Source organism: Simochromis diagramma, unplaced genomic scaffold (assembly GCF_900408965.1).
Source record: "Simochromis diagramma unplaced genomic scaffold, fSimDia1.1 OVJJ01000201.1, whole genome shotgun sequence".
Lineage (NCBI taxonomy): Eukaryota > Metazoa > Chordata > Actinopteri > Cichliformes > Cichlidae > Simochromis > Simochromis diagramma.
Window position 1 is genome coordinate 109,084 of NW_024387223.1, and position 15,635 is coordinate 124,718.

General features: G+C 43.6%; 1 protein-coding gene across 1 annotated transcript; it reads right to left on the reverse strand.

Annotated features, from left to right (window-relative positions):
* Nucleotides 1-410: 410 nt before the first annotated feature.
* Nucleotides 411-3,606, reverse strand: LOC120746649 (butyrophilin subfamily 2 member A1-like). The gene is made up of 3 exons (XM_040052088.1): nt 3,545-3,606; nt 2,344-2,685; nt 411-694 (listed from the first exon to the last, which is right to left on the reverse strand). Exons 1-3 carry the CDS (start codon nt 3,591-3,593, stop codon nt 576-578), a joined length of 510 nt encoding a protein of 169 aa, XP_039908022.1. The 5' UTR covers nt 3,594-3,606; the 3' UTR covers nt 411-575.
* Nucleotides 3,607-15,635: the final 12,029 nt, after the last annotated feature.

The following is a 15,635-nucleotide window of genomic DNA, read 5'->3' on the forward strand; positions in this document are numbered from 1 at the left end:
CGACCAAGACTGTCCAAGCTGAGGCTCGAACAGCAACCTTCCAGTTACAAAGCGAACTCCCAAATCTTGAGCCACGATCGCTCCAGGTCATGTGTCTGGAGCTCAAAATAAGCTTATTTAATTTTCTTCAAGAGCCGGGTCATCCCCTCGTGAATGTTTCCACCTGCTGCCGGCTGATTGAATGTTGTCATGCATGTCGCGCCACCATGTGTGATACTGCCAAGTTCTTGTCGATCTCTCACATGAATACAGCAGCATTTTTTTCACCCTTTAGAAGTGCAAATATTCCAGTGCCTTCAAGGACATGGCTCAAATTACAAGTTGTGACTATTTTATGAAGTGGTAATATATTCCATGTGCAAGAGTTTTTGTCTTGTTAGTCTGATCCTCAAAACACACCAGATACTATCACCATTATCATTTAGTCAGTGGATTTTCTTTTTTTGCCCTGTCCCAGTGCAAAGACTTTCAGGGAAAGTTCTGGACATGTTTCACACTCATTGAATTTCTGTCCATCAGTTCACCTGTCGTTCAGCCCGATCACAGCCCAAGTTCCGACTCTTTTGCTGTTTTCTTTACACCAAATATCCAACAGCAGCAACAATGAGAAGCAGGCTGGAAACTGATAGACCAACTAAAAGTCCAACAGATCCATCCTTCTTCGCTGCTTCCTCCCTGGCTCCTTGTCTTTGAACTGCAGGACAGAAACAGGTGTCAGGTGTGTTTAGGTAGGTGATGAGAGAAGAACAGAACAGGAACCAGCTTCACTGTGAATCATGACCTGTTTCCTGATTCTCACTGAAAACCTTTTCAACCCTCAGCTAAATCTATCTACTGTGGCCTGAACTGGTTTAATGTTGCCACACAGATTGTCAGAGTGGCCACAAAGTGACTGGAAAGCTCTGACGATGCTTACTGTCAGCTTCTCTCCTTCACTCTCGCTTTCATTACTGTCAGTGTAACACTTGTTTTAAAGCACTCAGGGTAACACAGTGGATGGTGGCCAGCCGGCTGGGGCCATGGGTTCTTGACAGCTTCCTCCCACAGTTGAAGAACATCCACGCGTTAGGTAAACTGGTGAGTCTAAACTGGTATTTATGGTTTTCTGTCTGACTGGCAACCTGTCCAACCTGTCCAGGGTGTACCTGTCTGTAGCCTTCTGGCACCTGGGATAAACTCAACCCCAACCTTGACCTCGAATTTGATGAGTGGAAGTGGGCTGGGTTAAATATCACCAGCAGGTGGCGCTATTGCTTTGTCTGTTCATAGGTTGCATTGCGATAGCTAGTAACAGCTAGGCAGAGTCAGAAGCAGGAAATATTTCTCACATGTGCGCTTGCGATGGTTTAATAGTCATTAATGAACCCAACTCCATCCTTATTTATGACTTTGTGGAAAACGCTGCCTCTGAGTATTTTGAGCTTTTGACATGTTTTCTATTATTACTTTCTGGTACTTTGAGTACAATTGTGATTTTTACAGACGTTAATTTTAAGAAACAGGCTACTATGTAACTTCAGGTCTCATTGCACCTTGTTTAATTTTTATCACTCAGATATAAAATGTTCATGAGGGATTGCTGTGGACACTCAAGTTTGTGAATGTGAACTTGAGAAGGAAGAGGAATTAAAAATCAATACCATAGCTGTAGCTAGTAAAAAATCTCAGACAAGTATAAATCTCAGGGATATTAACCTCAAGGTCAGAGGTCAAATTAAAAAAAAATCCTGTCAGGTGACGTAGGATATTGAAATTGATACCATAAGTGCGTCGACCCTGAGACTGAAGTACATGTTTCCTGATGTCTGTTAGTTTTACTTTACATTTTGAAGGGCCGTCTTAATAAAGTAGCCAGCACACCTGTCACTGGTCAAAGAGCTGTCTGTCTGCTTAGCTGTGCTTCACACAGTAGTAACAGAACAGGAGGAAAGTGGATAGATTCACACTCACATTTACACCTATGGGCAATTTGGATTAATCAATGTACCTATCCCCACTAAGTGCATGTCTTTGGACGGTGGGAGGAAGCCGGAGTACCCGGAGGGAACCCACGCAGACAGGGGGAGAACATGCAAACTCCACACAGAAAGACCCCGACCTGGTGGTGGAATTGAACTCAGGAACTTCTTGCTGTGCGGTAACAGTGCTAACCACCGTGCCACCGTGCTGCCTTAAACCAGTTCAATAAATGTATAATCATAAGAGTACATACCTGAAGCAAAGACATGACTAATAAAATGGATGAAAGCAGGAAGAGTGAATTCTTACTCTTGATTTAACCTGCTTGTCTTGCTCATCGAGGGACAAACAGATACAGAGGACACACTCGAGGCTTCAACTCACCTGCAGGTGTAACTTTCAGCTTGGTTTCCTGCTTCATCTCAGATCTCTGGCTGTGATCTGTTTCATATGAGATGTGGCACTCATATGTTCCAGTGTCGTTAACGGTGACGTTGTGCAGAATGATGGACATTTTTCCACTTTTCATGTTTGGGTTTTCCAGCTCCACTCGACCTTTGAAAGACTCATGCTGGTAGGCTTTGTAAAGACGATCTTCCCGGAAGAAACAGACGTAATCGTCTGCTTTCAGGTCACTCTTGGTCCATGCTACCCGTAAGATGTTGCCTTCATGGGGACCCTGACAATCGAGAGTTGCATCCTCTCCAACCTCCACTTCTTTCTCGTCTAAAAGAAAAAGAAAAGAATCTAGAAATACTGCACACCCCAAATTATAGTTGGATTAGTGTTGTTGGTTAGTGCATTACAATCATTCTGGACAGGCTCATATTTGCTACTTACAAGCAGCACACTGTCATAGTTCAGTTTTTCAACTGAAAGCTGAAAAATGAAAACACACACACACCTTGTGTGTGCCTTTGCTTAGAAATCTCAAAAATCTGCCCACAAATGCAAAAGTGCGAGCGCAATCCAAATGCAAATCAGATAACAGTAGCTGTGACCACAGAGTGAATCTATATTAACAGTAGGCCGACTAGAAAGGGAAGAAATCCCCCACAGCTGTTATTTTTCGAGGAAGTTGGCAAAGCACTGACGAGAAAAATACTTTAAATAGTTTGAGGTCACGGGCCTCACTGTAACAGAGGAAATCACTTTAAGGAATCCATCGTGACTATGCTGTAAAACATTGAAAACAAAAGCCTTCTTGTAACAATATTAACTTTATCAAACTGCTGCTTTAAGTACACTGTAAAAATTAAACTTCAAATATAGATCACAGGTTATTGTAACAACATTTTCTAGGGAAGGAAAGTTAAAGTAGAAATAAATAAATAATTAAAAACCTTGGCAACATCAAAGAGTCAGTGTGCCTAAAATTAAAAATCCCGCATTTCTCTGATCGCCTGTGAGTCACTGTCTCATATTATCATGTTAACAGCATCATTTCTCTGCAGCACAGAAACATGTGGATCCACTGGTAACCAACTGAAATGTACAAATGTACCATTACCATTTAAAAAACATGAAACCTTTTCCACAGAAATACCATTAAATAATAATAATGTAAACATGCTCTTTCACTCACCTGTAGATCCAAGAATTAGAGCCAAAAACAGGACTTGGAGAGTGTTCATCTGTGACAGGAGGCTGTAGTGATGATAGGAAGCATTAGGCTTTCACACGAATCAGAGGGGGGGACAACGTGTGGGAGGTTCAAAGGAAAGTAGCGTTTAAGAGAATGTGAGATCACACTTATTTAATGCTCATGATATGAACATGATATAATATAAACTGTAAAACATTAGGAATCTGACATACAGTTTAGATGATGTCTCTCATCTCAGGCTTTTTACAGGAATTCGAGCTGCATTTGAGAAAAGGCTGCAGGGTCATGTTGGCTTCTATAGATCTGGTGCTCAGGGCCTCTGTGCTGTGCTTTAAGATGGCCATTTTCTACACACTAGTAAGATTTCTTCATGTTTTGTCCTCTGCCTGTGTGTCAGTGGTAGACTGCATGATTTTGTATGTTCCTGTTCGGTCTCATCTTCAGAGTCACTCCGTCAGCTCATCTTGGAGTATCGTCTTCCTGATTTATCCATGGATGCTGTCCTGATGGCTCAGGTCTTATTCCCAGTGTTGTTGCTGTATTTTTAAAAATGGCACAAAATATGAAAAATAGAAATTCCTCAGGAGGAGGGTGATGGATCTTGTGGTGTGTGGTTTTTGTGTGTGTAGCTTTATCTTAAAATGACTAAGAACAGTGCCGATGTTTTTGCAACTGATGGTGGCTTCTCTGTTTGTCTGTGGCATAACAGAGGGTCGTGTCCCTAACAAGCCTGAGGGAGGAAAGAGAGCAGGGGCGTTCACACAGTTTCACTTCTCTGTTGTTAACGATTGTGATGAGCTCATGTTGGTAAAATGAATCATTCCTTTCACGCCAAAGAAATGTGGGTACTAACCATTAAGAACTCTTTGGAATTTGTGTTCACAGGTTTTTCAAAGTTACAGGCCCTCAGAGTGCATTGGAGAGGGGGTTAAACGCTCAAATCTTGACAGCATTTTTGGTTCCTCATAAATTGATAAGTTATTCACAGAAACATTCACAACAGTAGTCAAAGCTGGCACATTTGTATTTGAGGTTCATTCATGTGCCTCATGAAGACTCTGAAACTGTCTGACAGACGTTTGGGGATTTTTTTTTCTTCACTGTGGTGAAGAATCGTTTTCATCACTTTCCTTTCTTCGTGTTCCTCCTTTGTTCTTTGTCTTCGGCTCTTCCACCTTTAGCTCTCCACAGTTCTGCATCAGCATCAAGCACACCCGTGGTTCATCACCCCAACGTTCCTCCTCACGAACACAAAGTGAGACCAGAACTGTTTGTTTATTCTGCATCGATCTACAGCCCGACCGATCCAACAGTGTCTGTGGAAGTTTTTTCCAACTCAAACCTGAGTGTCATTTCTCTTTAGTTCTGATGTCACCGCTGAGCAACACAAACCTTCTGCCGTCACAGTTACTTTCAGCTGCTCACTATTTCACCACAGTGGGAACTTTTTTTAACGTTGGCTGATTTTCATGCTAGATGCCCTTTGTGACACGACGCCCACAGGATTTCTGTCTCTTGAGCGTTGTGGTTCACATTTGCCTAATAAGTGAAGGCTGTTGAAGTGAACTACAACTTTCTAAGGGCCCAGTTCTTTTTTCATTCTTCACTGTGGTGTGGCACAATAATAACAATACAATAATTGATCCATGGAGCCTGCTGAAGGTTTTGCTGAACCTCATACTGTATTTTCACCCCTTTACTCTTTTTAAAGCTGCAGTTAAACAAAAGTGTGCCCCAGTTTTGAGGGATGTTCATGTTTGACTCATTTCACCACAATTCTGTGTGGTATTTCTACAGAAATGTATTTTCATGTTTCATCCCACTAGCTGTTTAATACTCAGACGGATTTGAATTTCTGTTTACCAAAGAAAATAGGCAAATCAGCTGAGTTGGCACAATAGAGGAGGATGTTAGAGACTGAGTGAAGGAGGCAGATGAGCTACTGTGATGACCCCTAATATGAGAGCAGAAGGTTAACCAACTCGAATTCACCTTTATACATCACAGCTTTATTTAACTGTCCACTTTCACAGGCCTGGTTAGCTGGTATCAAGTCAAGTCAAAGTCAAGGAAACCTCCATTTCTCACATGCAAGTTGCCCTACTGTGAAATGGGACCAGTTGTGTATAATATGAGTTCAACTGGGGCACTCTCCTGGGACAGACTGGGAAAAGAGACATGTGGAGACAGTTCATTTAGGCGAGGGAGTCGGCTTGTTAAATAACCGAAATCCTTTTCCACTCTTTGTTCACATCAGGAAATGGGTGTTTCATGTCAACGTCAATGCAATGTCAATGGTAACTTTATTGTCCCTAATGGGAAAGTGATTTGCAGTATGTCCATACAGAAATATAAAAAACAAACAAACAGGCAAACAAACACATCACATACACACATAAAAATAATATAAGCCTGAGAAAACAACCTAAAATTTAACACCAATTTATCACTATTTTCCTTGGGCAGGTGACCCCTCCCTCCCTTCCTTCCCTCCCCATCTCCAGCTGCCTCCCTCTTCCCGCTCCACCACAACCACCCACACATGCAGGACCTTGGAGTAGGGGTATGTCACCAGGGTGCAGAGGAGGCTACCCCCCCCTCTGTCCCCTTCTGGCTGCCTCTGCCTCAATTTTATCCCACAACTTAGACATTCACATTACTCACACTCTCATTACACATACATATAGGATCTTGGGGGTGGGCACGATACACGGAGTCCAAAGTACCATCAGGGTGTACACCCCACCCCTGGCGTCGTTGCCCACCTCTCAATGTTAAATACACGTAGACATACCTGCTGCTCTCTGGCAGGTAGCTCCATGCCCTCCTGGGTTTTAAATGCACCTTAGAACACACATGCATCAACACTACAATGAGCGGGTGGAGGGAGGTTTGGAGTCTTCTCTCACCCCCATTCTCTGCGGCCTGCTGGAGTGGGGGGCTAGGAGGAGGAGTTGGCCGTCTGACTGGGGTCTGGAGTGTGGGGCCTCCCTGCTGCTGTGGAGTCGGGGCGGTCTGCCTCCCCCCACCGCAGGGAAAAGGGTAACACCACCTGGGTCTGGGTGCAGTTCCCCCCCCCAGGGGCAAGGGTACCTAGACCCGGTTTGTAGAGTACGCTTGGGGAGTGTGATCGTGTGTACAGCGTCTCTTTATGTCTGTCTCCACGTTGGTTGAGTGTGGAGTAAGTGCATATGAGAGCATGAGGGTGGGAATGGATGTTTGTGTCTGTGTGTGCCTGTATGTCTGTGTCTATATGTCAGGTTGGGTGTCAGGCGCCACCTCTCTGGGGACATCTCAGGCCCTCCAAGGTTTGGAGGCCTATCTCCCCCTACCACCACTTCCCCTGCCAGTGGCGGACTCCCTCAGGTGTCGGTGCGTTGGTGGTTCTTTGTGTCTGGGGGTGGGCGTCCAGGTACACACCGGCTCACTCCTTGGCGGCCGCTTATCGGGGCCTGGAGCCTGGGGCTCGCTCGGGCCACTTCGGAGGTGGGGTGCCCCCGGCCTCTCGGCCTGGGGCTCGGTCACTCAGGCACAGCTGGCTGCCGGCGGAGCTCACGGGCGCGTCACTGCAACTCCCCCTGGCTTCTGCTCCGCGGCTGCTGAGTGTGCCCTCATCTGGGACTCTCCTCAGCTCTTTCTGGGACAGTGGCGCAGCTGCCCCTCTGTTGGTCTTCCTTGGTCTCTTGTGTTCTGGGGGCCTCTGGATGTCTGGAGTTTTGATCTCCTCCATACCTGCTTCATGCCCTGGAGGACGGGGCTGTGCCCCCCCCCCACACCCTCTAGCAGATCATTACATGAAGGAACCTTTTAAAAACAAACGCGTCCATGCTCACAGGTGTACACACGGGTGCTCACACACACAAACTACACCCTTTTTGGCTCCTACCTCAAAGCACACTGTGTTCTGTTGATCTTATGTGCTGCACAATAATGTTTAATATTTAGTATTTACTGTCATATTCCCATATATCATTGTGATGTTGTTTATTCTATTACTCTTGTTCTCTTCTGCTTGTTTTCTTTTTTCTTTCTCAGCAGGTGATCCAGGTGATCGATAGATGCATTTATATATATATATATTTTTTTTTTCTGCTCATTCTGTTGGTTTTTGTTTTTTGCCCTTCTCCCCCATCCCTCTTCTTAGCTGTTTCTCTTTCCCTCTTTCTTTCTCCCCTTCTTTCCCCCAGTCAAGTCTGTCTCATATTCAGTAAGTGAAAATAAAATAAACAATAAAAGGTGAATCAAATGGACCATTATGGCAAGGCTGGGATGGTCAATTTGGTAAAGTAAATCCGTTGGGCATCTTTCTTTGCCTTAGACAACAATTCTGATGGCAAAAGAGCCAAACGGGACAGGCAAAAAAAAAGAAAAAAAAAAAGAGGATGTGGCTCACTACAAGAAGTCATGTCACTCAGTTTGTGTGTCTATTTTGCTTCGTTTGTTTTGCTTATTTATTTTCACGCCAGTGGTCGTCTCAGCGCTGTAAGTGTGGAGGCAGCTAACCTGTAGTAACAGACCTTTCACTATATTGTAAGTTTTGTCAAGATTATATTACTACTCGTGTCAAATAGGTGTCAGTATCACCTTCAGACAACAACATCTTACACGAAAATCAATTCAAATATGCCACCTGTCAAATTTCTGCCCTCTGTGCTGGGATTCCCAGAATCTTGGCAGGAAGTAAGGTTGTATTTCTACTTGTCGAGGGTTTCATTTCTGGGCATGGGTCAGATTTGAGTCATCCTCTGACAAGTATTTGGAGGTTTTTTTTGTAATTGGAATTACAGTCTCCTCTGTCCGCACTCCTTTGGCAGTAAGTCAAACTTTATTCAGCTGATTCACATGTTGAATTCTCTTGCAACTGTTCTATTCCAAAGTTCTACTGCGTGACTGATAGCCATGAGTTTGAAATCCGCTCTGTAAGCATGTCTCTTAACAGGTGTCATTTTGGGGTCCTTATACACAGACAGTAATATTATGTTGAAGCACAGTGGGTATTACTCTCTGAGACTCCTGACTAGTGTAGCCGTAATGCTCCGACAATCCATCAAGCAGTCATACTAAAACAACCAGAATTCATACATAAGGCGCACTGACGATTTTTGACACTATTAAAGGATTTTAAGTGCACCTTATAGACTTTTATGTTTCTGTGAGTCGACGCAGCCTTGTTTATCTTATTGCATCCTCTGTAACGTTGATTTAGTTGCTCTGCAGTGTCATACTTTTGTTTCTCCACATCTCATCTCAGTCCTGAACCATACTGAAGAGAGGCCTACTGCACCTTTACCCCTCATGAGCAACACTGATGAGACATGAAACCATCTTTTTGTTTTTCCTTCCAAATCTGATGTTAAAGACTTTACTCTGTGTCTTCTAATTCTCACATTATGAGAGACGGGAGTTTAAGATGCAAGTCAGCATTCCCAGTTTGATGTGGTTGGTCCCTGAATTGTCAGTGGATGCCTGGATTTACTCTGGTTGTATATATAAATACTTATTTTCCACCCTGATTTACGAATAAATTCTTTACAAATCCTACCATGTGGATTCATGGATTTTTTTTTCACATTCTGTCTCTCACAGTTGAAGTGTACCTCTGGTGCAAATTACTGACCTCTGTCATCATTTTAGGTGGGGGAACTTGCACAATCGGTGGCTGACTAAATACTTTTTTGCCCCACTGTATTTTAAAGTAAAGGCTTTAAAACCAAGTTAGTACAAACGTCACTAATGTCACATAACTTTGCCGACATGTGGCCAACAGTAATGTTTAATGTTCTTCGTTATTAAACATTTGCACATAAATAAGTGACATAATATTCAGTACTTACTTTTCACAGTTTACTCTTCGGCCGCTCCGCTTCTGCCGTCTGCGGCAGAATTCTCCACACCGACTGCCGCGCTATGAATTGTGGGATATATGATATGAGACCACGAAGTCTACACTGCCACAGCCTTAAAATTCAGGGAAATGAAGGCCGCATTTCAGGGCCGCATTTCGAGCAGCCTTTGAATTGGGACAGCCTTCGGCGCGCCGCTGTGACGTAATCGGCCTTGAAATGCGTACTTTAAGGCTGCAGACCCTGAATTGGGAGACAGCCTCCTATCTCTCCTACTGACATGTTTCAGCCAAACAAAACCTTTTCTCATAATGATGAGAGGTGGAAACTACAGAACTACCACCCTGTAAGAGAGGAAGGAGGAGGAGGCTCTCGCTTGATGCTAGTGTGGACCGATCAAAGTTGAGTAGCACCTGCAGATGGAGAAAGTTTCTTCACTTTGGCTGCTCTGTAAGTATGCTGTGATGTTTTTGGTTTCTGAAAAGGATTAAAAAGAAAGGACTCTCACTGTGTTGCTTCACAAACATCCAGTTTGTGAAGACAAAAAGAGAAAAAAAACCACTTCCTGTTTTCTGCTTCTTCAGTCTGTAGATCGACCAGACTGATGGCGTTGCTGCTTTTTTCCTGAATGTGAAGCTTTAAACTAACCTGTTATTTCTCTTTAGTTTCAACCTCACTGCTGATCTGCACAACAAACCAAGGTCAGTAACCTTTTCCTGTCACAGTTTAAACCTGATATCAGCTACACCGTAATAGAAGCTCTGAGCATTTTTTATATTGTGGCATGATATTATAGTTATTGCACTAAGCTATCCAGGAGCCTGCTGAAAGTTCATCGATGCTACCAAAAGCATAAAGGAAGTATGTTCACCTGAAGAAACTGTTCTAACTTTCTTGGAGGTTCACATTAAAAAAAAAAACTGATCAGCTTTGACTGAGCTCACAAAGTTCCCCACAGCAGGTCTGCTTTGGACCTCAGTGCTGGCTTGTACTTAATATGCATCTTCCTCACAGCTCGTCTGACTGTGAGTCCCAGCAGCTCTCAGTTCTTTAAAGGAGACTTTGTGTCTCTGAGCTGTGAGGAGGACGACAGCTCTGCTGGATGGACTCTGGGGAGAAACACAAACAGAGACACCAGAGCTGAGTGTGGAGAGGAGTGGGGAAAACCAGTTGGTTCTTCATGTAATATCAGCTACATCGACCCGCTGGACAGTGGAGTTTACTGGTGTGAGTCCAGAGAGGGTCCCATCAGTAACATGGTTAACCTGACAGTCACTGGTAAGCTGAGTGTGTGGAGTTAGTGTTGATGAAGCTGTGTGTAAATGGATGAAATGCTGTAGTTTGTCTCTGTGTTGAGGTGGATCAGTGATCCTGCAGAGTCCTGTCCTCCCTGTGATGGAGGGAGATGACGTCACTCTGCTCTGTAAAACAAAGACCACTCCCTCCAACCTCCCAGCTGCTTTCTATAAAGATGGCTCCCTCATCAGGAAGCAGCCTACAGGTCACATGACCATCCAGCATGTTTCCAGGTCTGATGAAGGCCTCTACAAGTGTGACATCAGCGGTCATGGAGAGTCTCCATCCAGCTGGATCACTGTCACAGGTGAGGAGCTTCACTCTAATTTCACCTCTTACTTCATCCACATATTCACTGAACAGGTGGGATTCTCTCTGCAGGCAAACCTACAAACACAACCCTTGCCCATGAACCCTCCTCCCCCCACCTTGTGTCCAGGGTTTCCCTCCACCTGGTGGTGTTCTGTCCATACTTCATCTCCACTCTGCTCATGGTATCTTTATATCGATGGAGAGCCACAGGTAACACTCTTAGTCTCTTCAGTTATTTATCAAGCTCAGTTCTTTTTGACTCTTTATACAAATCTCTGATTACACATGTGACAGGAAGTGACCTTATCCCTGTGGTAACAGCACCACCCACCCAAGCTAGGGAGAGACTGGCTGAAGACTGTGATGACATTGTTGGCGTGATCACTGAGCATCACTTATGAGTTCCTGTTTAATCTGTCAGATTGTGGTCATCACATCTCTGTGATTGAACAACGTGCGACGCTGCAGATTTAAACTGGAATATTATGCTTTGATGAATAAATAAATACATGAAGAAAACATGGACCAGTCAAAGACTGAACGGTAGTAATGGAAGTTTAATGGATTTAAAGCACTTACATGTAATCATTCTCCTGTCAAAAGATTCAAACATTGTGTAATAAAACATGTGACGGTGTGAGAAACACCTGCACCTCTGCAATCTGCTCACATGTTCCTGTTAAACAGGAAACTGAACGACTACAGTGCTGTGGAACATCTGTTAACCACAGGCTAAAAGACTGGTGGTCCTGCAAGAACACCGCCCACTGCTACCTTTCATCTGCAAACACACACTGACTGCAGGATGGGCATTTAGAAACTCTGGCTCAGTTTATATCAGTGAGACAGGCAGTTAAAACTGAACCTGGTGTTGTGTGCTACGAACTTAAATTAAATTACAATCCACGATTCTGTTCAGACCTTTTCTTAGTTGGTTTCTTTATGATTATAATCTCAGGTTTTTGTTACCTTTTCCAATGAAGTTTCTGTTGGTAGTTTATCTTTATTCTTTGTGATAGGTTTGTAGCTTGTACCTATCTGCTGGAACGTTGAAGACAATATAATTACACTGCAAAGCAAGACACAAGCAGGCTGGTTTACTCATGCATGAGGGAAATCTGGCTGGGGCCAAGTGTCGTCCCACCACCTAGCTCCGTCAGACTCTCAGCCAGGCTCCCCATAGCACTCCTTTTATTGTGGTTACATGAATATGCATAGGGTTATTAACATATAACATCTTACATAGGTATATACACGTGAACAAAGAATACTGTGTGTGTGTGTATGTGAGGTCCAGATGTGACCCTGTGAAGACTCCCCAAAGCTGGTGCCAGGAGTCTAGCGGTCCATCTGAACAAAAGGCTCTTATACTTAAACAGATATACGTGTGTTTGCTATACCACATATCAGCAAGAGAAGATACGACCTCTCCTAGGAGGTGTGTGATCTATGCCTAGTTCCAGTTTATTCTGTCTCCTCTATATTCTCCTGTATTTTAATGCTAATCTTGCTCTTTTTGTTCCCTTCTTACATTGCTTCCTGTTTTACTTTGATACCCTTTTGTTTCTTGTATTTGATTTCACATCTTTGATTACCCTTATTAGCCTTTGTGTACTTATAGCTTCAGTCTTCCTTTTTCGCTTGTGTCTTACTGTTTCTTCAGTGCCTTTTGGGGTTTGTGTCCTCGACATCAAATTTGTTTACTTACCTTTTAAATGTTCATTCTGATGGTTTTTCACACTGTAGATTGTAGATCTTCAAAATGAAGTGTACTGTTTGAGATTTGATGTTCTGTTTGTAACCCTCACAAGGTTATCCACTGCTGCTCATTACATGTTTTTCATGGATGTGTGGTTAAGTAATGAGCTCCCAAACAATGTGGCAGAGAGGTGGTTTGTGCTTCTACATTAAATCCTGGTGCACATGTCTGACAGTGTGCGCACTTACTGCTCTGATGTAGATAGATAATTGTGTTGTTGATTATCCAGTGCAGACCTTCTGTAGTTTATGTAGCACCAGATGAAAATGCTGAAACAGCCATGAAAGACTTCACTGACGCCATCAGCAAACTGCAAAGACTCTATCCAGAGGCCTTTGCTCTTGTCGGGTTTTAATTACTGCAGTGTTTGATCTATGCATCTATCAGAATGTTTGTAGTTTGCACTAAAAACTGACCATCAGGTCGCAGCAAACATTAAAAACACATGTATAGATTTCAGTTTCTAATGATTTATGGTGTAGGCACCTGTCAGTCACAACTACTCATGCTGTCCTCGGTGCACGCCTTCGTTTCTTCCTCTGTGAAAAGTTTGGGTGTCATCCTCGACAGTACTCTGTCTTTCAATTCACGCATTAATAATGCCACTCGGTCTGCATATTTTCAATTGTGCAACATTAATCAGCTCCGTCCGATTCTCACTCCACATGCCACTGCCATTCTTGTTCATAGCCTTGTTACTTCCCGGATCGATTACTGTCATTCACTTATTTTTTGGTCTTACTCAAAAATCCATCCACAAGCTCCAAGGCGTCCAGAACTCTGCTGCTCGTATCATCACCAGGACTCCTTCTATCCACCACATCAATACTGTCCTGCAGCAGCTTCATTGGCTCCTGGTCAAATATTGTATCAATTTCAAAATACTCGTGTACACATTTAAGGCTATTCATCATCTCTCCCCTCCATATGTCTCTGACCTGGTTCAGATCACCAGCCCATCTTGGTGTTTAGATCCTCTTCTTCTCTTTCTCTCTCTGTCCCCTCTACCCATCTTGCCACCAAGGGGATCGTAGCTCAATAGTTGGCAGTTTGTCTTGTAATCAGAAGGTTGCCGGTTCGAGCCCCGGCTTGGACAGTCTCGTTCGTTGTGTCCTTGGCAAGAGACTTCACCCATTGCCTACTGGTGGTGGTCAGAGGGCCCGGTGGCGCCAGTGTCCGACGGAAAAATTAGGAGGACTTGGAGAGTGTTCATCTGTGACAGGAGGCTGTAGACAGTGGAGTGATTATAGGAAGCATTAAGCTTTCACATGAATCAGAGAGGGGGCAGGAAGTAGATGGTTAAACAGAAAGTAAAACATTAGGCTTGTGATATACAGTTTAGATGATGTCACTTCTCCTGGGGATTTTACAGGAATTCGAGCTGCTTCTGAGAAAAGGTCAGAGCAATGTAACTGCACTGAGTGAAGATCAGGATGGTTGTGTTTGTTATTCATTGCGAAGTTTTCACAGTGAAATGTAATTGTTTCACAAAGCAGTGATTGTGTATTCAGGTTGATTCCACATGTAAGATTCACCAAAGAAGCAAAGATTTCACATCATCAGACCCAGATGGATTTTTGGGGATCCATCTCCCAGCCACTTGGTTGTACGCTGTCCTAGCTTGCATCTCATATGCTGGATAGTCTTTGTGACACCTTTACACAGCCTGCAGGGTCGTGTTGGCTTCTATAGATCTGGTGCTCAGGGCCTCTGTGCTGTCTTTTAGGAATGGCCTTTTTCTAGACACTAGTAAGATTTCTTCATGTTTTATCCTCTGTCTGTGTGTCAGTGATAGATTACATGATTTTGGATCCTCCTTACCTTCTGACACTCTGTCAGCTCATCTTGGAGTATCATCTTAATGATTTATTCATTGACGCTGTGCTGATGGCTCCTTGTCTTATTCCTAGTGTTGGTCTCGCTGTATTTACAAAAATAGCAAAAAAAAGTGTGTGTGTGTGTGTGTGCGAGTGTTTTAATCATCTGTAGCTTTATCTAAAAATGAGAAGGAATAGTGACAATGCTTTTGTAACTGATGGTGGCTTCTCTGTTTGTCTGTGGTATAACAGAGGGCCATGTCCCTAACAGGCCTGAGGTGTTCACACAGTTTCACTTGTCTGTTGTTAACGGTTGTGATGAGCTCATGTTGGTAAAATGAGTCATTCCTGTCACACCAAAGAAGTGGGTACTAACCATTAAGGACCCTTTGGAATCAGCTGGGTGTCCCACAACAGTGTCCAAGCTGGCACATTTATATTTGAGCTTCATTCATTGTTTGTTTGCTGACCTTTCAAAGTGAAAGTGAAACCAAGATGTGCCCACTGTGTTTTTCTCCTGTGTGTTTGCTGCTTCAGGGCCGAGTCTACATGTGCCTCCTGAAGACTCCCTGAAACTGTGAGTTGTCTTTACTGTGGTGAAAAATCTTTTTCATCACTTTCCTTTCCTCCTGTTCTTGCTTTGTTTTTGGCCCTTTCACCTTTACCCCTCCACGGTTCCGCATCAGCATCAAGCACACCTGTGGTTCATTGCCCCGAAAAGAGTACCCCTCTATTTTCCTCCTCACGCACACAAAGTGAAATCAGAACTGTTTTTTTATTCTACATCGATCCAACAGTGTCTATGGAAGTTTTTTTTTTCTCAAATCTTACCGCCGAGAGACACAAACCAAGGCCAGTAACCTTCTCCTGTCACAGTTACTTTCAGCTGCTCCCCTTTTACTTCTGCCCCAGTTTTTGAGGCTTTTTGATTGTATAGTTCCCAGACCAGCACCTAACTTAAACTGGACAACTGGAAGAAAATGAATATCTAATTTACTTCAAACTTTTCACATGTGCACTTGATCATGTGTGAATGTACTTTA

What these genes read in the sequence shown, in the direction of transcription:
- LOC120746649 (XM_040052088.1), bottom strand. Translation starts at nt 3,593, where the DNA reads ATGAACACTCTCCAAGTCCTGTTTTTGGCTCTAATTCTTGGATCTACA. An exon ending in TCTAATTCTTGGATCTACAG is followed by an intron (nt 2,686 to 3,544) that starts GTGAGTGAAAGA and finishes TTTTTCTTTTAG; the next exon opens with ACGAGAAAGAAGTGGAGGTT. An exon ending in GCTGAAAGTTACACCTGCAG is followed by an intron (nt 695 to 2,343) that starts GTGAGTTGAAGC and finishes TCTGTCCTGCAG; the next exon opens with TTCAAAGACAAGGAGCCAGG.